General features: G+C 36.6%; 1 protein-coding gene across 1 annotated transcript in view; it reads right to left on the minus strand.

Moving 5' to 3' along the window:
• Positions 1-24,745, minus strand: part of KMT2C (lysine methyltransferase 2C) — a gene marked incomplete at both ends in the record, with an annotated part of 286,382 nt that overhangs the window by 90,754 nt on the left and 170,883 nt on the right. Inside the window, 6 exons of the mRNA XM_079711888.1 lie at positions 1,995-2,114; positions 10,003-10,706; positions 12,308-12,385; positions 13,302-13,415; positions 14,202-14,350; positions 14,802-14,971. Coding sequence (XP_079568014.1) covers positions 1,995-2,114; positions 10,003-10,706; positions 12,308-12,385; positions 13,302-13,415; positions 14,202-14,350; positions 14,802-14,971 — 1,335 coding nt within the window. The remainder of the gene's footprint in view (positions 1-1,994; positions 2,115-10,002; positions 10,707-12,307; positions 12,386-13,301; positions 13,416-14,201; positions 14,351-14,801; positions 14,972-24,745) is intronic.

The raw sequence follows: 24,745 nt of genomic DNA on the forward strand, positions 1-24,745 counted from the left end.
ACCTTGGCGCTGTATTTCCGTTTCCTAATCCTACATCCTAGGTGGTGGGAAAAGCCACAACTCTATCCAGGTATTTTCAGGCGCAACAAATTGTATTGTATTATAGAGCAAGTAAGAGGAAGGACTCTCTCGCTAACTGGTTTCTTGTAATCGTATTGATATTAATAGTTCTCATATGCTGAGTACCTATTAGTACTGCTCGAAGCACTTGTTCCTCTCAACAATCTTGTAAGATCAATACTGTTTTATCATCCCCACTTCAGAGGTAAGTACACTGGGGAATAAAAAGGTTAAGCAACTTGCGCCAAGTCAGACACCGGGCAAGCCTGGCTCCAGCGACCTCACTCTTAACCACTATTCTGCACTGCTGCGTCGCACGAAAGCTCATTTTTACTATGTGCAACAGTATTTTTTCTGTCGTGAAAACTGTCAATTTCCTCTAACCGTTCAATACCTGACCATACAGGAAAGCTCATGAAAAATTTAAAGGCTTGCTTTAAATCACCTAGATAATAATTACTTCAAGTGGAAATAATTTATCTGAATTTTTACACAAGAAAAAATTCTATGGGAAAATATGTTGAATTCCCCGATATTTTAACAAATAAGCACTAAGGTTTCGTGTTGCTGTTTTCTTATTCATTCTCAGACTTATGTATTACTACCTGAAAAAACCTGGCATCTACACCTACTTGTGCTATGTATATTTAAGGTTACTAAAATGCTCAGTAAAATCCTGATTTTGTTTTCCCTAACAAGGTAAATAATATGTGACATCTTTAGCTGAGGTCACCTGCAGCAGTTTGAAACACTGAGCTCATCACCTATTTGGCAGAATGCTCTCCAAGTCAGCAATTTATGGTTATACCGTGAGCATCAAAAAGACACACGTGAACAAAAGGGAAGGGGGGCTTTTGTTCCTTCAGTTTTAGTAAGCCAACTTCCAGTTTTCCAGCTGCCTCTCCTTATCCTCTTAAGCTGCTTTCCTTCAGATCCTGAGCTTCTCTGAGCAAGGGACAGGGTAGTGTTGAATTGCATAGTTTTTCTTGTTGTTTTTCAGTAGGTATAAAAGATTTTTTAAAAGTCAGTGACTGAATCAAGACTACAGTAATCCCTCAACTTATTTTTCCTCAACATCCAATGACACAGGTAAGAATAAGTGAAAATCAGTGGTATATGCTTCATAATGATCAAAGAAGACCTCTTTAACTCTTCAAATTAATATTTACATTTTCAACACCTTGCATGCTATCAGAGTGAGTTGAAAAATAGTTCTTCCAACGGTGACAGAAAATAGGAAAGCAGAATCTAGAACTCCTTTGAAATCCTTAATTAGTCTAAATTAAAAACACTTACTCCAGAATTATATTATTAAATATAGAAGATGAAGAATACTGTCTTCTCTAGTCAGGAAAATCTTTTAACTTTTCAGATGATTAACACTTTTTCAAATTAATTTTTCACCTTCAAAATGCATCAGACTACTTAACTTACTTCAAGGACTAACAGAGTTATCCACCAATGACATGAAAAGGAGATCCTATAGTTTTCAGATTATTAACACAGACAATGAAATCCGCTGCAATTCTGCTATTTCTTCTCCATTAATATATAATAAATTAATGTAGCCTTTCTTTTGTTCTTTTCTAAGCAACAAAATTTTATGATATGATGAACAAGTCTTTAATTACTTTATAGCCTATGTGACAAGGATTTCCCCCATAGAAATACTGGTAATTACAACATAAAAGGAAGCAACCATAAAAAAGGGTATTAAAATTTTACACTTAAGATCAGTCAAGTAAAATGGCAATTTGATTTCCTCCTATTCCAGGCAAGCACGTTGCTTCTTCATATTAAAAATTTTAGATTTAAAAAGTGGCTCTGGAAACTAAACTATTTATCTAGAAAAGAAAGGTTTAATTCTTAACTTCTACTCGGACAAAACCAACCAGAAAGAAATGATATACGAATGTAAATGCAATTTTATTTACCACTTTGATGCTCCAAATGGCACTGCCAGGAAGCTGCCTGGGTTTAAAAATTTCCCGGCCTTCTGAAATGTCTGGGGACCAGGAAGGTGGGCTCACTGTATTATGGGTACTCCAAGCCCCCTAGGATATGGCAGGTGAGAAAATAGATGTATAAAACTCCGCAACATAAAAGGTCAAAGCCAGCAACTAAGGAATTTTAGAACAGCAAAAACAAATGCAGACGTATGGAAATTTAGGACAGATTGCTTCAAGGTAGTAAGGAAAATAAGCTTATCACTTACAGTGACTTTATACTTAAATGCTTGTAGCTACAATTTACATTAAATGTTTTATTCTGGTTGAAACATCAGTACAATGAAACGTATTAAAAATTAAGGTTTATATGACATCAACATTGACTCATGAACTGCAATTACAGCACCAAGATATAAATAAATGTTAATCAAACTTTAAGAATTAAAACTATAAGAAACTATTTGGGGATTATTTTCTTCTAACAACTATCACTCTACCGGAAAGGAGAAAAGAATAAACATAAAGAATGTTATGTATACTTCTTGCTATAAACCACCAAAACAGTAGGCCAAAAAATGCAGTCAGAAACATGAGCGATCAACAGACACATTCACTTTAAAATTTGGAAAGTTAGTTTGTAACCGTAAGATGCAAATACCATTATAATCCTAACATTTAATTACTCTTCTTTCAGTGACCATTAGTTGTGGGTTTTTATTTTTATTTTTATTTAGGAGACTACTACGCTTGGATTATATCCAAGGAACTAATTTGAAAAGTAGAAAAATGTTAAAGCAAATTGTCCTAAATTTGCAAATTAAAATGCCTGATGTATCTGATTATTTATACGAGAAACAGTACTTACTAAAATAGTTAAGATAAAACGAAAACATTTTGCTTCCAGATAAGCACACTCAGCAATAACCTGAGCTAATCTGATGAAGATGCGAAGCAGCATAAAGAAAAACGTTTACTCCACAAAGATAACATTTTAAACACAAATGTCAAACAATACAGAACCTGTTTGGAATTAGATAATTCAACAAAGCATGCTATAATTTTACCAATTAAATGATCAAAACTAAAGACAAGAAACACAGTACTTACCAGGTTTCTAGAACACTAACAAACTGAGAAGTAGTAGCCTATTAATCACATTAAAATACCACCAGGGAATTTAAATAACTAGAAATAAGAACTTGACTATCCTTTGGGGAGGAGATAGTTAATGAAATAACAGTATTTGGAGAAAGACCACACAGGGAGAGACTGGTTTCACTTTAATTAACCTACCCTCAGCTCAGCTAACAGCCATGCTGATTTCACCTGACAAATCGCTTTCCCACTAACAGATCACCTTGCATCTATGTCCACACCTGTCTTCTTTCCTACTGTGTCCAGGGCCTTCTGTAACCTCTGCACTGACAAAAGCAATTTCTCTATTGTCATTTCACTGTCAACATCTACTTACAGCTCTGCTGGGCTCTGAGCAGCACATCAGTGAATGTTTCTCTGCCCTCCTTCACTGACCCTTCTCAGCCTCCCATGTGAGTTCTTCCTCCACTTGACCTCTAAGGCCCCACTGTTTCCCAGGGCGGAAGCCTGGACCACTCTCCTCAGTGTAGTCTTGTCCTAGATGATCTTATCTACAATGAGGGCTGTAAACACCATCTTGGATGTTGTTGTTCCCCAAATTCACATTTCTGGTTCTAACATGTTCTGAGAGCTCCAAGTGATTAGGATTTTCAACTTCCTTCTTAGCACATCCATTTTGTCGCACAAAACCTCTCCAGTTTACTGTCTAAACTCTCTCCCCTAATGAGTTCCAACTCACAATTGTTCCCCATCTTTAGAAATGGATTCCAGTCCGAGTCAGAAAACTGGGAGTCATTAGAGCTGTTCTCTTCTCTCATCACTCTCCTCTGCCCCTCCCACCCTCTCCCTCACCACCCCTTTGATCCCAACCATCGGTAAATTCAGCACATTCTCTCTTCAAGTTCTGTCTCTGGTCATTCTGTTTCTCTGCACTCCCACGGCCAGCACCACCTCTCAGCTAGCCTGCTGCAAAGGTCTACTTCTCTTTATGCTTCTTCCTCACCTGCACCTCCTCAAGCCTTTCCCCACAGAGCAGCCAGAGGGACTCCTAAAAAATGTAAATGTGACCAAGCAAGACTCTCCTGCCCTGTTCCAAACCCTCCGATAGCTCCGCAGTGACACTTAAAACTCAAACCTTTCCTGGTGCCTCTCTTCAGTTTCATCTTGTGGCATCTCTCACTGTCGACATGCCCTGGCTACCCTGGCTTCCTTGCCATCCTTCACACATGCCGAGCGCTTCAACAACGGGGACCTACTGACTCAGAACTACACCACCTGTCCACTGGTTGGCGTCTCCAGAATCTTCAGGTATGGCCTTAAATACTTCCTCCTCGAAGAGGCCTTCCTGGGCACTCCAAGTGAACCATGTGTCCTTTACAACACCTTTAGCATCTGCATACTGAACACAATATGGGGTCATCTGTTCTTTTGTTTATCAGTATTTAGTGGAAGAGAGTGAGAGCAAGAGATATCTAAACCTCGTTCCCTCAACGTTTCCACGCAGTGTTTTTCTCTGAGGATATCTGGCTACTGTACATATTAAATTCCTTTTGGTAGATCGTTTAATGGTATATCAGTAGATAGTCCTTAAAGTATACCATAAAAAGTCATATTCTAAAATAATATTTATCCATAATTTATAAGTTAGCTTTGATGCCAAAATTATATCTCATTTCAAAAAGCATTCACACTTCATATAACATGGATGAACAAAATGAAGGGCTCTATAGATTAAGAATGTTTAGATGCTATTTCAGGGATAATTAGACAACCATTCAACTGCTATGAAAAACTTATACAATAAAAGCTTGGGTAAGTACATTACAAATTTTAATAAGTATGTTATCATAAGGCACTGGAAGGTAGAGAACGTGCAATTTTATAGGAAATGAAGAAAATTATGATTACACTTAGATATTTTCACAAAGAAGAAATTACCTAATATATTCTTTAGACCTTAAAACTAAAATACTGATGTAATTATCAACTGTAGTTATAAATTACCCTTCAGATCTCAGCTTTGATCAAAAAGAATTTACACAGACCATTCAGAAGAGGTCAGCTTCCCCATCTACTGTAGCATGGTTTACACCGTTGGTACACTTGGTTTTACTTTCCCGCACTTGTATCTATCTATTGCCGCTGGAGTATAAACTTGATGGCAGACACTCTGCTCTCTTCGTTCACTGCTATGTTAAGTAAGCCTTCTGTTCAGCACTTATTGAACGCCTACTTTTTCTACTGAGCACTTCTGCATGCATGTATTCATAAGTGCATCAATAAACACTGTACTGTGATATGAAACACACTAATTCCATCAGTTGTAGCCTAGAATCTTGGACTTCTTCACCTATTAAAAAATTACCAACCTATTCCACGCACTGTTGCTCTTAAACTATCTACAAACGGAAAAAAAAAAAAAAAAAGGGTTAAAAAATGTAACCATCAGGAGAATTTAAGTTACAAAGAGCGCTAAACAGAACCAACTTGTTCTCAAATGCCACAGAAACTTTAAAAATACTATTTGGCAGAGACTGAATTCGATTCCAACAATAATTATTACTGTTTAAAGTTGGTATTCAGTTTTCTGCTTTGAGGCCAATTTCTCAGGTGAATTTTCAACCTAGTAAAATTACAAAGCTGTTACAAGGACTGTGGGAATAGGGAAATGGGACAATAATGGCAGGTGGAGGGTAGGCTATTATGGGCAACTTTCTATTAGAAGTCAAACTCTGTTGCTGGCTGTTAAATATGATCAATGTCATGATTAGGGCCCACGAGTATCCAATTCTACTGAATCAGTTTAAAGCGTGGCCAGAGAAGGTCAGGTATGTCTCCTGGGCAGATTCACACCGCCAAGTCCTAAGTCCACCCTCTCCCTACATACTGTGCAAAACCAAGATTGCTATTAATGGGTGAGTTTGATTTAGAGAAAGTGAAAACAGTGAAACGAGAGTAGAAAGGAGGACAATTAGTGAGAGAAACTGAAAACACAAGCATTTATAGTTTTGTCTTTTTGGTACATACATTCAGTCATGTACATTACAGCTATTGTAGCAAACAATTCACTTTTTTATGACTTACAGAATTCTTTTAACATAAATAAGTCATATACAAAACTGAGTTCAACATCAAACAGAACAAGAAATTTAGTCCTGAGAGTGATTTGATAAGAGATAAACTATATACATACAGAAATAGCTGTTGCCAGCTTTAGCCCTCAGTAATTTAAGAAAGTGAATTTGGCTGGTGCTAGCAATCGTTTTAGTAATGGCTTAAAAAATGTAACAGGCACAAGAAAACTAAGAGGGATGTATGACACTTCTGATCTGTATGTGTTGTAGGTTGACACCCCAAAGGCTAGACATTTTTTTAGGATGAAAACTACAGTTTCTCAATGGTTTAGAGCAATGCTTCTTGGACTTCAGGCTGCATGGGGATCTTCTTAAAATAGACATGTTCACTTAAGTTAAGGTGGGGCCTGAGATTCAGTGTAACAAACTTCCAGGTGATATTGATATTCCTGGTCTGCAGGTCACATTTTGAGTAGCAATGGTTTAGTAATTTCTCCCAGAAAACATGCCTAAGCCTATAAGCCTGAGTAGAGTTTTTCCTCTTGCCCTTTCTGCTTTCCCACAGTACCCTGTGGTTTCCTCTACTGCAGCCTGTATCACACACAGAATAATTAAATAGGCAGTTTAGTTCTAAAATCTGTGCAACCACTATGTGGCACTGAACTTGAAAACCTACTACATCTTGTATTTACTGTGGCCAGTGTTTGACTTGCTCGGGCCTGCAGTTATTTTCACTGGCACATTTCCTTAGAAATAGTTATGAGTCAACGTGATGGGTTTCAGGACCACCACTTCACAGCCAAATTTAACACATGAACATTACATCCTTCTCAAGTCTCCATTTTCACATAATATCTGCATTATCCTGCAAATCAAGAAACAAAGCAGGGCAGCACTACTGTTTGCTATGTGTCAGGGGGTTTATAGGTGTTATCGTTAAATTCTAACAACCATCTGATATAGTTTTACGGATGAAGAAACCAAGAGAGTTCACACGGTAACTTGCTTGGTGTCCCAAAGACAGTAATGGAAGAATAAGGCTTTGAAGCAAAACAACTGCACTATGGAAATATTCATGCTGAATTTATATTAATCAATCTTTCCCAGGATCAATTAATTACAGTACAAATATATATAAATAATACAAAATAGTCTTCTTAAAAGTCACTTTCATAAAATGCCACATAGTATTTAGACTAGAAGGTATGTGGGAAAATCACTGTTGGCATCTACTCTACAACTTTTATTCCTCATAAAGAATAGAGAATATTTACCTATTTACTAATGAAACCTTTTTTGATAGGTTCTAAGACAAAGTATCAGTATGTAGGTTTACCTCACAGGTATCCAGGAATAGACAAGTACAACTACCGGAGTAATTTCCTTTAATGAATATCATTATGTATACATTATATAAAGCAGTACTTCAAAATTCAAATTTATTTTAGTTAAAAGCTGGATATGAAATAATTTATCAAGAACAGAATCTCTCTTTATTTGGATGATATGATTCACCGATCTGCCTTTCTTAACTTTAAAAGCAAAAACAAACCAACCCCCAAAAATGCCAACAGTGCTTCTTACTAAAAGGTTTACGTCTAGAAACCAGAAATGGAAGAAAGAGAAGGGAGGGAGGCGGGGAGGGAGGAATTGCTTACTTGTAATTAATTGTTAGCAAAACTAGAATCCTCTACAGCTCACCACTGGAGGCCTGTTTTGCTCTCACAGGAACAGATTATGAAACTGATATGTTAATTCGAGACACTTCATTTAAAATGCTATTGCAACACACAAGTATGTTATAAAATTCTAGGGTTCTTAATAAACTACTTAAATTGATGAAAAATAAGAAATTCAGTTCACAACGTAATGGCAAAGTGGTTATAATCTAATGAAGCACTATTTTTGGAAACCTCCTCTCTTGAAGCAATTTCACCTTCTCCATGAGAACCTCTCAACAGATGTCAGTCTCAGAACTTATGTAAATTCCTAAGCTCTCCACATACATGATGTTAGCAGTGGCAACAACAACAACAAAAAAGGTGGAAAGGTAAAATGAAGAAAACAATTCTTAGCATTTGAAAGTTATCAAAATATATTTAAGAGTACTTATGTTTTCTCTATGAAATTTTCTTTAAATATTTAAGAATACTTCAAGAAAATGTTTCTAAGAAAACATATTTCATAGAAGATTTAACAAAAACTTTCAATATTATCATGAGAGCAATTAGTACATGAATGTCTGAAGCAGATCACAGTCATGTGATTTCATTAAATATTTTCCCATAAAATAAGATGATACAAATAAGGTATCTTGTTCTATCCAATGCATACTCTCCACAAAAGCAAAGCAGTGTATCAACAAGCTCTGAATCACCAACTGAAAGTTGTTTCCTATACAACTAAAACAAAACTGGGAGGTAAAACATGGCCTACAGCTGCGAGATGAGCAGCAAATTGTGAGGTGGTAATCAGACAGCAGCAGCTAAATAGAAAGAAGAACATACCACAGCTGAAAGAGAACATAGCAGAAGTAGCAACAGTAGCAAATATTAAGACACGGCTCATGTAAAATGGGATGAACTTGGAAGAAAAAAAATATATGTACATACACACTCTCACACACATACAAAAATACCCACACTATTTTGGAACATAGGTCAACAGAAAAATAATCGTAATGGCTTCTCAGTTGGAGCAGAAGTCTCTAAATAAGGAGAGACACCAGTAAAATTTAACAGGAATATTTATGATGCAATATCCTTAAAGAATGTAAATGTCTGAACCAAAATTAAATTTGAGATTCAAATTTCCATTGCTAAAGTCTTTTCAGAGCCAAAACTACACAATTAGTATATGCTATTCAAAAAAAGAAAAGGAAAATAAAAGAAAAAACTAAGGATGAAGAGAAATAGTTTGAGAAGAAAAATCTCTCTTGATAGAATAGAAAATAAATATCAAGTAGGAGACTAATTTTCACATTAAAATAAAGTTTGATTTAACTTTTTTACTGGTGTCACAATCCCAAAATTAGACGATCAAGATCAAGATATTATTATTCCTATAAAAAGTTAAACTTTAATCACTGAAAGCAATTTAAATCATGAGACTTAAAACTCCAAATTATTATTGTGACTAAACACTTTTGCACTGTTTGATATCTTGCTATTTTATGAAAAACTTCAGAAAGTAGAAATTTTGTAGAACACATAATTCTTAGCTATAGTATCTTCACTTTGCTTTGTAGTTTCACTCAAATCCCACTGAAAAAGATCTGGAACTTACCCTTACAGGGTAGAGTTCACATTCACACAACTTACAACAATCATGGGAAGAACTCCCTTCATTTCCTGAAGATCAACAATATAATCCTAAAATTTTGTTCACAAAACCACTGAAGTAAGTCCTAACTTTAAATTCTGATGCTTAAGCAGTTAAAAATATGTACAATGAATAATATTAATAAACAAATACATTTGAGAGGAAAAATAAATGCTAATTACACTATACCCAAAACCTTACTTTTTTTTTAAGTCTCTGCTGTTACTATGGCGTAGAACTAAAAACTTCTTTAAAGTGTTTTCTATTAGAAACTATAATCAAATAGGTTGCACTTAAATTCCAATAAGATCACTTCAAGTTTAATAAATTAGTCTTCATTAACTGTGTTTTTTTAAGTGGCCAAAACACATAAGTCAACATTACATCTACATTCCACCTGAACGGGAAAACCTGCCCTCCAAACCAAAGCTACACATACACTTTTTTTACTTTATAGAATCACTCCAACATCTTTTCTATCAACATCATTAAAATCACCATACCTGTCTGGACCGAGGTCTACCAGGAGAAAATTTCCTTTTGGTAATAGCTGGTTTACCCATGCCAATTTTGGGGGTGACTGAGATGTAAGTTGTTGGCATGATGTTTCCAGCAGAAGCACTGGGAGTCGACGGGTAACTATGCAGCATGTCGTGGGAAGGCAAGTCGGAAGAAAGTGCTGGAGAGGAAGACGCATTTGCCTTGCTTATGCCCGCTGCTGATGAAAATGATGACTCTGTCTCAGATGGTAATTTTACAGATTTGCTTTCTTGGCATACACCATCTTTCACACAACTCTCAATTGCAGGAGCCACTTCGAAGTCCATAAATGCAGTATAAGGTTCAGGATTTTCTTTCTGTTCCATTTCTTCTGGTACCCTTTCTCTGGCCAGCTGTTCCTTAGAACATAAAGCCGTACCTTCCCCACCCGGGGACGGGACAGTGACAGATCCAATGCTGACTCCTGGAGGCCGGGGTTCTTCTGGGGATGCCGCCATGTTAGGTCCCTCCAACAAGTGCACTTCCCCCTGCTGCACAGCGACCTGGGGGGCAAGGGCTTCAGCGCTGTCTGTCACTTCCATTTTGTTCTCGTTTTGATCTGCACCGCAATTGTGCATCACTTTAGGAGGCATTTCCATTTCTTCACTATCAACTTCACGAGAAATCTGATTTTCCAATTCAGGATTCATTTTATCTTGGGATGATTCTATAAAATTTCGAATATCTATTATGTTAATGTACCTATGAATTTTAAAATTTCTAACTATGATTAGGTATAAAACATTAATGTCTTACATGTCTGTAGCTCTATGGTTTAAAAATAACAGGCTTGGGTAGAAAAAAAACGTTGCGGGGCGGGGGGGGATCCAAAACCTACTTTTGCTTAAAACCATGCCTTAAGTCAGAAGATATTCATCAAGAAAGGCAATTATCAAGTTTAGTAAAGGTCAAAAGAGAGCAGGGTTTATGGATTAGAATCAGTCACCGATCGGACCAGAAAACCTACAAGAACACTACCTTAATGGGATCCTCAGAGTTTAAGGTAATTTCTGGTAAGAATATTAAAATAGAATTAATTTCTAATATAACCATTATATATGATGTTTTACAGTTTGGTTACTTACAAAAGGATTTAAAATTTTGTAGGTGAAGTTATACTCATTTTACAACTAGGAAAATGAGGCTCAGTGATATTACATGATGTGTCCAAATTAAAAAAGTAAAGATTAGTCTAGAATAAAAAGAATTTTGCAATAAGCCGACACAAGATGTAACAAAGCTTCTGTAGACTCAAACAAGTAATGACCATAGATAGAAAAGACTTATTTCACTTAGCCATACACGCTAACACAATCAATACATTTTTTTGGATATACTTCTTGTTCTTCCTCATCATCTATAACCAAAGAGACTTATCTTAGCAAATCAATAAAAATAATTAGATATCAGAAGTATCTATAGTCACTGACTACTAAATTTTAAATCAGGGTACTAGTAATTTAAAGCTTTAACCCAATATTACTTAAGAGTAAGGTTAGAGGTCCAATTGACATGGGTCCTAAGTGGCTCTATTAAGTAAGACCACTGATGATAAAAAGCACTTTTTCTTAGGTACATTAATAAAGACACTAATTTCCTTATTTACTATTTACACCATGGTGATTGAAATTTATATATGTTCTTGTATCAAAATGAAATCTCACTTCTCACTCCTGCTTTATTGCAAGACTATAGTTGAAAAGGAAAAAAACATCAAATAACAGATCTGATCATACTAAATATTTTTAAACACAAAAGTACTTCAAAAATACTTTAATATTTTAAAAGTAATAAAAATGGACTTTTAAAACAGAAAATACATATAAATGAAGTGAACATTTATGGTTTAAAACCAAAAGGATCACCATTTGAGTGACTCAAGTAAAACAATCTTAATGCTATATGATGCCTAAATTATGTGCTCACAATAGTAGACCGACTACCTCAAGGCTCACTGGCAAAGAGGAACGTTTGCAACACACACTCAGAATACGAGTATGTTCTTTCTCCTCTGTGCTAGGCAGGGAGGATTACGATAAAAGCGCAAACATGCTCTATTTCTGCCTTAGAAATCCACTGCCAGTGGTTTTCCAGAGGAGGATCACCTAACCACAGACTGCACTACCATCATGTGAGTATAGCAACAGTAAACAATTCATCTCTAATTTGAAAAGTCACCTTAGCAGACAATGACTCGAATCGCATAGCAACCCTAAAGGCGTTATGCTGTAAATCAATCAAATTAGACAATATGAACATGCTGCCTACCAGCAATGCAAAGTCCACGCGCGCCATGACTTTCCGGTGGATCACTCCTCTGCGGCTCTCCGGTGTGGATGTGAGCTCCTGTGAATAACACACTTATGGAATCTCCAGCAAGGAGTCCAAACTCCTCTAACACTGCCTTCTCAACAGTAATTTGAGTAAGATATTTATCCTTCTGCCAAATTCCAATTTCGAATATAAGCATAAAACATCCTGTTACTATTCATTTGTTAAGTAGGATATGGAAATGAAACTGGATAAGGAAGGATATGGAAGGAATCTGATTATGTACTATAAGATTATTATATAGTTTTGTCTTATTTTTCTTCACTTTATATCTTTATGAAGTATAATTTTTAATGAGAGTTGTTAAATATAAACTTAACCTCAAAATATCTCAAGGGCTTTTTATGTATACATTCAACCTATATAACACAGTATCACATACAATCCCACAGACTTTGAGGTGAGACCAAGATTAAATTTAATAAGTAGTTTTCCCCAAACCTGATCTCTCATTAATTCCAGATCCTCAAGTACAATAACAGCTATTACCAATAATGCAAAAAGCTTAATTGAAATATCATTGAAATAACCCTCAACAGGACTGCTTACATGATCTAAAACAATGAATTTTTCATTATCTCAGCATGAAACATCTCACAATCCGCAACAGCTCTAGTTAGTAATTACAAAGATAACTAAAGAAAGAAATTGCTTTTTAATGAAAATCACTTGATTCCTAAACAAAGTATATATTTATGAGTAAGTCTAGATTACAGCTGAACTATCAATACAATATACACATGCCCTTTCCCCGATTAATTTCTGTCTAAGTTTATTTTATTTAAAAAGGCTCCTCTCTAAATAATTTCCTACATGACTATGTCTCAGCTTATTTTTATCTAGGGTACTAAAGTTGCAGATGTTCACATATTCACTCTACACACACATTTTCTTCGGAGAATAGACTATCCATCACCAAAAACATCCTTACCATCTGGAACAATTCCAGGTGCGGGCTGCTGGCCATCGACATCTTTATTAACTGCTTGCTCCAGAAATACCATGTGGTCCTCAGGGCCTTCAACTTCCATTTCATTGTTACAATCTTAACAGAAAATTATTTATTCTTTAGCTCAGAATGAGTTTTTCTGTTTTTGTTAACTAAGTCAACAATTATCACCTTGTTCTAATGGGGGTAAATTATCCCTGAAAATGCCATAAATTCTTCTTCAGATTTTTCTATTTTGAACCAAATATATATTTACATTTTTCAAATACGGAAAATATAATGAATTAAAAAGTAACTGGAATTTTATTATTTTGAAAGGATACTGCACAACTGTATACTGATGGCATACTAGAAACAAAATGTTAGTAACCAAGATGTGTCTACCTAAACCCCTTGCAGATGATAAAATAGAACCTTTATAGACTTTGCCATTCATACTGATGAAAATGAAAAACCATCTGATTAGCAAGTCTGTTCCCTTTATGATCTAAGAATCTTGTTATTACGTTTATAACTCAATGGTGTACTAATAAAACTACATGAACAAAATTTAATAAAACTAAAATTTGTTTGGAGTAAAATAACCCAGAGTATGAAGTGCAAACTAGGTCATAGAGCCAAACAGTAAGGAACTTCCACTGCTGGCCCAAAAAACACAATTGTAGGAGCGTACACTAGTCCTGAAATTCAAATATTGGGTGAACAGCTGTAAAGAAGCTAGATTAGATGTTAACCATCAGATTCAGAGATGACCAAGATCACAGGTACAGAAGCTAAAAATAAGATGGGATCCGATACACAGGATTCCCTCATTGTTACTAAAGTAACATACTGCTGACTGGTTGGCACAGCATCCTAAAAAACAAAAACTCTCAAATTTACCTGTAGTGAGTTCAGCCATCTCCACTTCATCACCTGGCTGTAATGGATCCATCTCAGCTAAGTGTTTGCAATACATACAGATGTACTCTTCTTTGGGCTGAGAATCCAGTTCATGATCTGTTGGTTTGTCACATTCTAAGTGAACCCATCTGTGACGATAAATATATTTAAATAAAATTTTCTAATTTAAAGTCAAATTAATATTTAGGGAAAAGAAAGATAATTGCTGAAAAACTGGATACAGGAAGGGGTAAGGATGGAAGAAGAGAGGTTATAGGGGTTAGCAATTGATGGTTCTAGAAAAGAAGCTGTCATTTTTGGATGTCATCACAGGTGTTGACCTTTTTTTAAACACATTTTAAACTATCTACTCTTTACTTTTCCCTCTTAATGCTTGTTTCTGGTCTTGTCTTATTTTTTTGCCCACTTACATTATGCCTTTCAGACTCATAAAAGCATACTTTAATTCCATCTATAATGGCACTCAGTACTGAAAGGATTACTGGAATGACAAAAGCTTGGATCTCAAAATACATGGCAGAGCAGATGATCACATGGACAGAAGAACTGACAAAAAATGGAATAACTATATCTTCTTACCTTTTGCACATATTACAATGAAGCATGTCTTTCTGCAATTCTGGATGGTAGCACTTCCCACAGAAAGGACATAAGTTATCCTGCTGTTGGTAACAACTGTCACATACCAGGCAATTGTGGTGCCACTGAGAACTAGATCGTGTGCCACACTCGACACATATTCTGCAATTCTAAACACCAGGAAAAATGAAAACAGAAACAGTTTGTTATGCATTTGTACTGCAGTTCAGGTGTAAACCTTTTTAAAAAATCAGTGAAACATTTGTAGATTATATATTAAGCTTTAATTTTTATGACACTAATTTAGGGTGTATGTTTTTGAAAAAGAAGTTTGTTTTGAACATCTGATGAGATATCATTCAATTTACGCTGAAACCTCCTGGAAAGTGTAAATAGTGGATAGAGACATCCCAGAAAACATAAATAGGGAAGGAAGAAAACCAAGAACACAGCAATCCAAACTTCAAAAAAGAAACACATTCCAGAATCAGGAAGTAGCTAGTGTTGAATAAGTCTACTCAACTCACTACTCTGAAAGCAAAATGGTCCTGCTAGAGAATTCTGTTTGTTTATGGGTAGCTTAGAAGCTAAAAACAAGAATTCACACTAAGGAAATATAACCCACTCCAAATGATTAGGTGTCTGAAATTGTGAAAATAACCACTCAACATCAAAATCCAATTATGGCTTCTCATATTCTCAGAAGAGAGAGGCAGCACCCTTAGCAAAGTAGAACTGCTGATGTGCAAGGCCTGGCAGAGGCCAGCCAAACCTCCTTCTGCGCCTCTGGGCTAGGCTGCCTTAAAATCCTGGGCACAAGGCTGACAAATTGTGGGACTCTCATCACCCACCCACCCCCAACTTTGCAATCTAAAGCACCAATAAAAAAGGAACTTTATCTTTTTGAGCTGCTGGTATCTTTTGATACAAAAGAGATGCTCACTGAAAAAGAGGAACTAGCATGAGCCACAGATCTGCTAAAGTCTTACAGATTCAAAATGGAGGTACTCGTAAATACTGATGACAAAACCCTAAGTAAAATGTTAGCAAACAGACTCCAATAGCAAATCAAGAAAATCATAAACCATATCCAAGAGGAGTTTACACAAAAATGCAAGTATGGTTAAATATTAGAAAACCTATTAATAAAATCTAACATATTATTAGGTCTGAGGAGAGAAGATAAATTATTTCACTAGATGCTGAAAAGACCTTTAGAAAAAAATTAAAATCCATTCCTAATAAAGAAAAAAAAACTTCCGAGAAAATTAAAATGGGTAGGTATTTCCTTAATGTGATATACACACATACCTCAATTCCAAAGCCAGCATTTTGTTTAATTGGGGAACCCTAGAGGCATTCCCACTAAGGTCAGAAACGAAGCAAGGATGCCTACTATCTCCACTACTATTTAACATGGTTCTGAACCAATGTAAACACTAAAACAAATGAAAACAGGCAAAATAGGAAAAGAAGAAATAAAACTATTTGTAGATGACAAGATCGCATACTTGGAAAATCCTAAAGAATGTATCACAAATTTAATAAAAGAATTTAACGAAGTAGCAGGATATAAAATTAGCAATGAAAATTCAATAGAATTCACATACACAAATAATAGCCAGTTAAAAGATATAATGAATGGGAAAATCCCATTTATAACATCAACAAAATAGAGAAAACTTTTAAGAATAAACTAAAGAAATGTCCAAAACCTATACAAAGAAAATTAGAAAACATTCCTAGAAGACACTAAACTAGACTTGAACAAATGCAAAGACATACCTTGTTCTTCGTTAGGATGTCCTAACATCAAGACTTCACTATCAATGAATAAATTTAAAGTGACCTGATAAAAATTCCAGTGAGGTTTTTCACAGAGCCTAAGGTCCATATGGAAAAATAAAAGACAAAAACAGCTAGGAAAAATGTGAAATAGAAAAGATCTGATGGGGGACCATGACTACCAGATACTGCAAAGCCTCTATAATTAAAACGGTACGGTATTGGCTCATGAAGATAGAAAGACAGAGCAATGGAACAGACAAGAAATTCCAGAAATAAACCCAACTAAATCTGAAACTCTAGTCTGGAATCTCAAGTCACTGAGGCAAAGACTGTCTTTTTAGTGAATGGATTTTGGACAACTGGATAGCCAACTGGGAAAAGATAATTCATACCATATAGAAGCATCAACTAAAAATGGATTAGAAAACTAAATGTAAAAAATAACATAAAAACTAGAAGAAAATATGAACTCTCCTATAGCCTCAGTATAGGAAAAGGCTTTCTAATTTTAACTCAAAAATCCAAAAGCAATAGAAGATAAATCTGACTATATAAAAATAAACTTTTGCATGGCAAAAAATAACACAGGCAAAGCTAAAAGGCAAAAAACAAACTGGAAGAAAAGATGTGCACCGTATAACGCAGCTGAAGGCCTTATATCCCGACTATACGAGGAGCTCTTAGACTGTGGGGTCATCAAAATCTTCAAGAGTAGCAGGCAACACACAAGAATAGACAACTCGCAAAAAGGGGTAAAAAACGACCCCTAAACACAGGAAAAAATGACCAGCTTCACTCAAAAGAGAAAAGAAAATTAGACTACATTGAGATAACATTTTTCACTCATAAGACAGGCAAAAATCAAAAGCTGAACATGACAGCCTGTTGGCAAGGATGTAGAAAAGAAGTTCTCTCATGCATGAGTGGTGGCAAAAGGAACAGCCACAAGTTCCATGAAAGGGAATTTGACGATACCTAACAAAATTACATACACATTTACCCCCCTGAGCCAGTAATCCTACTACTAGAAATTTATTCTAGAGATTCGCTCCCAGCAATTCAAAAACCCATATGCACAAAGTTATTGATTACAGAATCACTTCTAATGTAAAATATTGGAAACTACCTAAATATTCAAGCATAGGACACTGGCTGAAAAACTATGGTTCAAATAAACAGAAGAAAGAAAGCGAGAGAGAGGGAGGGAGGGAGGAAGAAAGGGAGAAAGATAAAGAACGAAACAGAGAGAGAGAGAGAGGGAGGGAGGGAGGAAGAGGAATGAGGAAGATCTCTATGAACTGATATGAAGTGACTTCCAGATTTTAAGTTAAGAAAAAGCAACATGCAAAAGAGCACATATGCTACCTTCAGTGTAGAAAAGGGAAACAAAAATATATTTTCTTATTATTACAAAAAAATACAGGAAGGATGAATCAGAAATTTTTGAAAGCATGTTAATATCCTATGTATTTTTAAACATTAAATCAGTAAGAATGGGGAATTTTAAAAAAACCAAAATCTTCAAGAATAACAGGCAAAACACAAGGATTCTTACTATACGGGAATGGATATATGTAAGAATGTGAGAAGGCAAAGAACTGAGCAGGAGGGTTCAGAATTGGAGGTATTGGTGTAAATTCATTATTTATAACGATGTACATGTGTGAGTATATGCATACTTACGTGTGTATTTGTAGATATGCATATGTGTAAATGTATACACATGCATGTATTTCCTGCCTCATCTGCTGAAAGGACAAAGAAGCAAACACCCCCAGAGCAATGGGCACACCTAGCACCCAATCTTCACTAAAGGAACTTGGCCTATTTATAGAAAAGAGGACAGATTCCAGGGCTAGGGCAGGGAGGTGTAAGATGATTTTGGAGTATCTTGTTATGCCCAAATGTAATGAAGTGCTTAATGGTGAGGACATGCCACAAAGACACAGGAGCCAGCTTGAAAAGGATATCAAAGGCAAAACTGGACAATTTACGCACAAAACAAATTAGGTACAGTAATAAATTATAAATTGATATTAAGAATTCATGAGTCAATACTGACAATATATACATAATTTTAACATGTGAAAGAAGGGAGGGTTCTTGCTTACAACAGAATGCAGGGGGCTACAGGTAAATGTGAAGTTAGAAAAGCATCATTTTACAAACAACAGGTAAAAACTGCATCAGGCATTGGTTCCTATAATCTTGGAGAAAATTCTGAGGAGCAACAAGATATTTGCACGGTATTAAAGTGTCTCCTCACATACTGTTTTATTAGATAGAAGAGAGAGAAAGAAAACAGTGGAGAAACTTTACAGCAGCTTGACCAGATTATCAGAATTCACATCACCTATGAGGGAGAGAGAAACATCAGGTGCATCCAGCTGAAAGCCTGAGAAGGGCACATCACCACTTATGCAATATTCTGCCCAAGAATGAATAACTCTCTATATAATCATGAGGAAATATCAGACAAAGCCAAAATAAGGAAAGTTCTATTTGTGATTTAAAGAAAACAAAACAAACAAACAAACAAAAACCAGGTATGTGAGGAAAAACTCTATTATTCAAAACTGTCAATATCAAAAAAAGACAAAGAAGGGCTGAAGAAATTTTCCAGATTAAAGGACTCAAAAGAAACATGACAACTAAATGGAATACCTGATCCTAGACTATCCTGGAACCTACATAGGAGGAGGGAAATGCTATATGGGACATTAGATCAAGTGACAAATTGAAATATGGATGGTAGATTAGATATATTGATGTAAATGTATGGGGTGAAAATAGTGCTGTGATTACATAAGAATATCCCTATTATTAGGAAATACACATTTAAGTATTTAGGGGTAAAGGGAACACAGTGTGTATAACTTACCCTCAAAATGGTTCAGGGCAAAAAAAATATACATGGGGCGGGGAGCAGGGAGAAAGGGCATGCATGACAATACTGAAATCCTAACAACAGGTGAATCTAGGTAAATGACATATGGGTATTATTTTTATTTTTCCAACTTTTAAAGTTTGAAATTATTTCTAAATAAAGCCTTTTAAAACGCATCATATACCCACACATCAGCATTCTTTAAAGAGAAACAGAGAAAAGAAACCTGTGGGACAATGACTGGTATATAACGAAGTTCCTAAAAAGATCACCCTTACTTCAGTGCAAGCAGCCTCGCTAGACTGACACCATTCCTGGGAAGGCAAACCTATCTGCCTCTGCACCTCCAGCCCGCACCACAGTGTTTGTATTTGACTAAAGACTATAAAGAACTATGAAAGAATTTAACAGTAGAGAAAAAGTATCATTCTTCATACTGAAAAGAAGATAAGCATTCCTATGAGAAACTCCATGAGAACTGAGCACTTACTTTAGGCATTATGCTGAGCACTTTACAGGCGTAATCTCGCTAAATCCAACACCCTTGTGAGGCTAAGTACTATTAACTACATGATGAAACACAGCTTGCAGAAGTCAAATGATTTGCCAAAGATCCTGTATTTAGTAACTGGAAAACCTGAGATTTGACTCCACAGCCTAATCTTTTTAATCACTTTATAATACCTCCATAGAACAGAATAAAACACACACACTATCCACTCGTATTCTCAGCAGTATTATAAATAATTCTGTCACGTGAAAGAGAATAGCAGACTATTACTGAAAGCAAATTAGTAAGGGCAGAACAAAAAGAAGCCAGAGAACAACCTTGAGAAATAAACTAGGAATTCTGAACACATTTTCCAAAATAATGAAAACCACAACAAAGAAAATAATGAATTAAAGCAGGAAACAAAATCACCTAGATGTTACTAAAGATTATTAAAGAGAATGTAAAGAAAGTAAATATTTTTTTAAAAGGTGAATTTAACCAACACTTCCCTAGACCTTTCCATGGGCCTAAACGGAGAATAACAATGGTCAATATGTTCCAGACAACACTAATTAGTGTAGAACCATCATAGATACATCCTGGAAGCAAATCCAAATAACTGAACAGAAATAAAGATCTCATGGCCTTCAAGCAGAAAAATAATGAACTAATTAAACTAAAAACAAAACAAACTTCTTCTGTAATTCCATAAACTGGGAAAAAACGGGGGAAAAAAAAGTATCCAGAGTAAAAAAAAAAAAAAAAGTTGTAATGCAAAACTATACCAAACCAAGTTCTTCTGGTAGTTTGAAGGCAACAATCTCTTTCAGGTTTGCAAGATTCCAGAATATTTACAATTCTTTTATAGAAGTGCATAACCAAATCTCCAAAACACTGGGGGTGAGATGAGGTTGGAATTTGCAGAGAAGATCCCTCCCTCCCCAAAGAAAAAGTCTATAGTCTGGGTCAACTTAAGACAGAGAGGAGGGCGAAAACTTCTGATTTCTTCATTTTTCAATGGCAAGTGGGGGGAGGGCATTTTAAAATATTTTCAACATTTATAACTTAATATTCATAAAATATAAGATTCTGAATTACAAATCACTGCAGGGAAATAAAAGGAACTGAAAAACAGGAAATTAAAAGAACAGGTTTGTATTAAAATAGCCAAGCATTTCAATTACATCCATTAGTCTAAATACTTGACTAGTAAACCTTTCAAACGGTACAGTTAAAATGACACAGAAGGATCCAAAGTGAAAAGGTCACATTCAGCTGGTAAACTGAACCCCCACGCAGCCGTATTTGTCAGGCAAAGCAAAACATCTGGTTCTCCTCTCCCCCCAAAAAAGGCATTACACAATATAAAGAGAATCGTTTTACACTGATAAAAAGCACAATACATCAATATCAGCCTGATCTACTTGCTAAACAACCAGCACAAGTTTAAATGCAAGGAGAAATTGATATGAGAAATGACAGGAGTCGATTTTATCTACGCCGTAATACACTGTTGAATCAGTCAAAAAAATATGGAAAAAGAACTTCATCTAATTAAATGAAATTAATAAACACAAATACTACAGCTTTAAAGTCACTATGTCAAGCATCCAAATATATGTCAAAAAGAAAACTACACTAAATTATCTGATTCAATACGATTAAAGCAGAAACTAATGTGTTTAAGCACAACCTAAAAAAAGAAAGTTAAAATTAAGTCAAATGTGAATAGATATCAAGTTACCAATACAACAAATATGAGTGCAGCCAAAACTATAATCAAAGGTAAATGTATAGTCTTAAATATCCTTTTTTCCTTAGGAAAGTGAAGAAAACGAATTACGAATTCAACTTCCTATTTCAAAAAAGTAAAAGAGGCGCGGTAGCGGAGATAAAAGTAATAAACATACAAATCCGTCCGACGGCAGGTTTTTTCCTTAGACCAAGAACCAAGGCAAGAGAGAACGCGCCGAAGCACCCCGTCCGGCCGCCAGGCAGAAACAGCTCACGGGACCCTCCTCAGCCCCCAGGCTCCTCCCTCCCGGGCGACCTCACCGGAGAACAGTTGCCCCGAGGCGCTCGGTTCCCGGGGAGAAGGCTCCGCCCCTCCAGGCCCCACCCTCGGGCCGAGGCGGGACAGAACTCGCCGCCCTCTGCCCCACGCCCTAGAACCAGGTGACGCGCCACCAGTTCCAGGTGCCGAGGCTCTGGGGGTGGGGGTGGGGCGCAGGGGTAAGGCTCCCCCAGCGCCTCCTCCTACCCCCTCACCAACACCCCATCCCTGGGGACCTGCCAGCAAGACCGCTCCCCTTCCCAGGACGCTCGGAGGAGGGCAAGCACCACCACCGCCCACCCCTCCACCGGCCAGCGCCTCCCTTCCCGCAGGCTGCTCCCGGAAGAAGCCTCGGGCTGGCGCCTCCTGGAAGCCTGCGAGCCCAGCTGCGGCGGGGAGCCTCGGCCTCCACCGACCGCCTCCGCCACCCGACCCCTCCTGAAGGCCGCCCCACTAGCAGGGGAGGATGCCGAGACCACGACAAACACGAGCGCAAAGAGAAGGGCAGTGGTAACAGGATCGCGTTTCTGTGACAAAGGGACTAGAATGTGAGGATGCAGGGAGGCCACAAGTGTATTCTTGGTCTGTATGTTTTCTGAGAACTTGAAATATTTCATAGAAATGCTAACTTTAAAAAATATAGGGAATTCCCTGGCGCTCCGGTGGTTAGGGTTCAATCCCTCGTGGGGGAACTAAGATCTCGCAAGCCAAAAAAAAATAAAATAATAAATAAAAATTGTTTTAATTAATATAAAATGTAACTGCATTTAGCATTTGTATTTATTATTATGTTAGTCCCAAGTGCTGTCAAACAGGTGTGAAAGATACAAGATTTTCCACAGTAGAACCGCGGTAAAAAGAATGAGACGTGTGGACCGCACAGGGGATTCGCTCCGCAGCAGCGAGCAGCATCCACGGAGCAAGGAGGTCCTTCATACACATCACCTGACAACAGAAACTGCAAACAGTATACCCTTAACTTATAAACTTCCGTATTTTAGAAATAATTGGATTGATACCCCATGTGTTACAGATTTCAACTGTGCACCTTACCTGACAACAGAAACTGCAAACAGCATACCCTTAACTTATAAACTTCCGTATTTTAGAAATAATTGGACTGATAACCCATTTATTACAGATTTCAACTGTGCTCTTACGGTGCACCGGTGAACCAAAAGGTTTCTAGAGTTTTTGAGTGGTACTTCATTATATCTGATGTTCAAAGAATTGCTGGTTGGCACTTTGAGGTCTGATTACTCTGAACCAGTAAACACAGTCCTGGCTTTATCAAACTATTTCTATACAAATACTTATACAAAAGGCATTCTCTGTATGAACATTATTAAAGACAAAGGATACCTTTCTATTAAAACAGGTCTTGGCAATTTACTTTAAAAGCAGAATTATTTGTTAGATTGGGGAGGGGTGATGAATTGGGAGATTGGGATCGACATATATACACTGATATGTATAAAATGGATAACTAATAAGAACCTGCTGATAAGAAAATAAATAAAATAAAATTCAAAAAAAAATTTGTTAGATTAAATTAATATTTATTTTCTAAGTTAAGCCAGTGTAATTATGGTAGATTAAAGAAGTTTATGCCTAGCTTCATGTCTATTCTGTGAAATTAAGATTATAATAATAATTAAAAAAAACAAAACTCAGCCTGTGGGGTATGTAGAGATGGCCCATGGATCTAGAGTCTTTAGTTTCCTAGGATCCAAATCCTAATACAGATGACAATTAGATTAAGAAATATTCCTTAATTAGTCTAGGGACAAAAGCACCGTTACTCAATTAAGTACAGTATTACAATGTAAGACAGGAAACCTGAGTTTTAGTCTCTGTTCTGCCTCTGCAAATTAGTAAACCTCGGCAATTCCCTTAATCACTAGTCCCTCACCAGTTCTTAATCTAGAATTTATTAGTTTACCTGTATAGATTTCAAAGGAAGCAAATTAACTACTTTTATGATTGACTCATCCTAGAGAACATTCAAAGAAAAGTCACAGTAAATATTGTTTGTAAACATCTTCCTAACAGGAAAAAAAAATTAGTTTTATTCAGTCAGTTGGGAATTGAAGGTAAACTTGAGTTATTCTTACCTTCTACTTTTACTTTAAGAATTTAAATATTTTGTGCTTCCAAGGACAGACAATTCTAAAATTTGCTGTTGTCTACCTGGTACTATACTAACTCTGCCCAGTAGGTTGAGTTGTCAGCCAACCTACAGGGTTTAGAGATGCAGGAGACAGAGCCTCAATAAATTCCTCAGGAAGTTTGGAAAGGCCACAATGGAATACCTCAAGGTCACAAAGATGCAAATACCAAAACAGATGGAAAAGGGGAGAAACACTGACTAAAAGAATACCCAGAAAAAATTTAAAATAGCTGAAAATACATCTTAAAAGCATCCCACCAAGCAGAAAGACTGATATCTTAAGTCATAAAAAAGTGGAAAAATGTCTATAGATCCTAACTCTCAAAACCCCAAAGAGGGGCTTCCCTGGTGGCGCAGTGGTTGAGAGTCCGCCTGCCGATGCAGGGGACACGGGTTTGTGCCCCGGTCCGGGAAGATCCCACATGCTGCGGAGCAGCTGGGCCCGTGAGCCATGGCCGCTGAGCCTGCGCGTCCGGAGCCTGTGCTCCGCAACGGGAGAGGCCACAACAGTGAGAGGCCCGCGTACCACAAAAAAAAAAAAAAAAAAAAAAAC

The sequence above is a fragment of the Hyperoodon ampullatus genome (genome assembly GCF_949752795.1).
Source record: "Hyperoodon ampullatus genome assembly, chromosome: 9".
In the NCBI taxonomy this organism is placed as follows: domain Eukaryota; kingdom Metazoa; phylum Chordata; class Mammalia; order Artiodactyla; family Ziphiidae; genus Hyperoodon; species Hyperoodon ampullatus.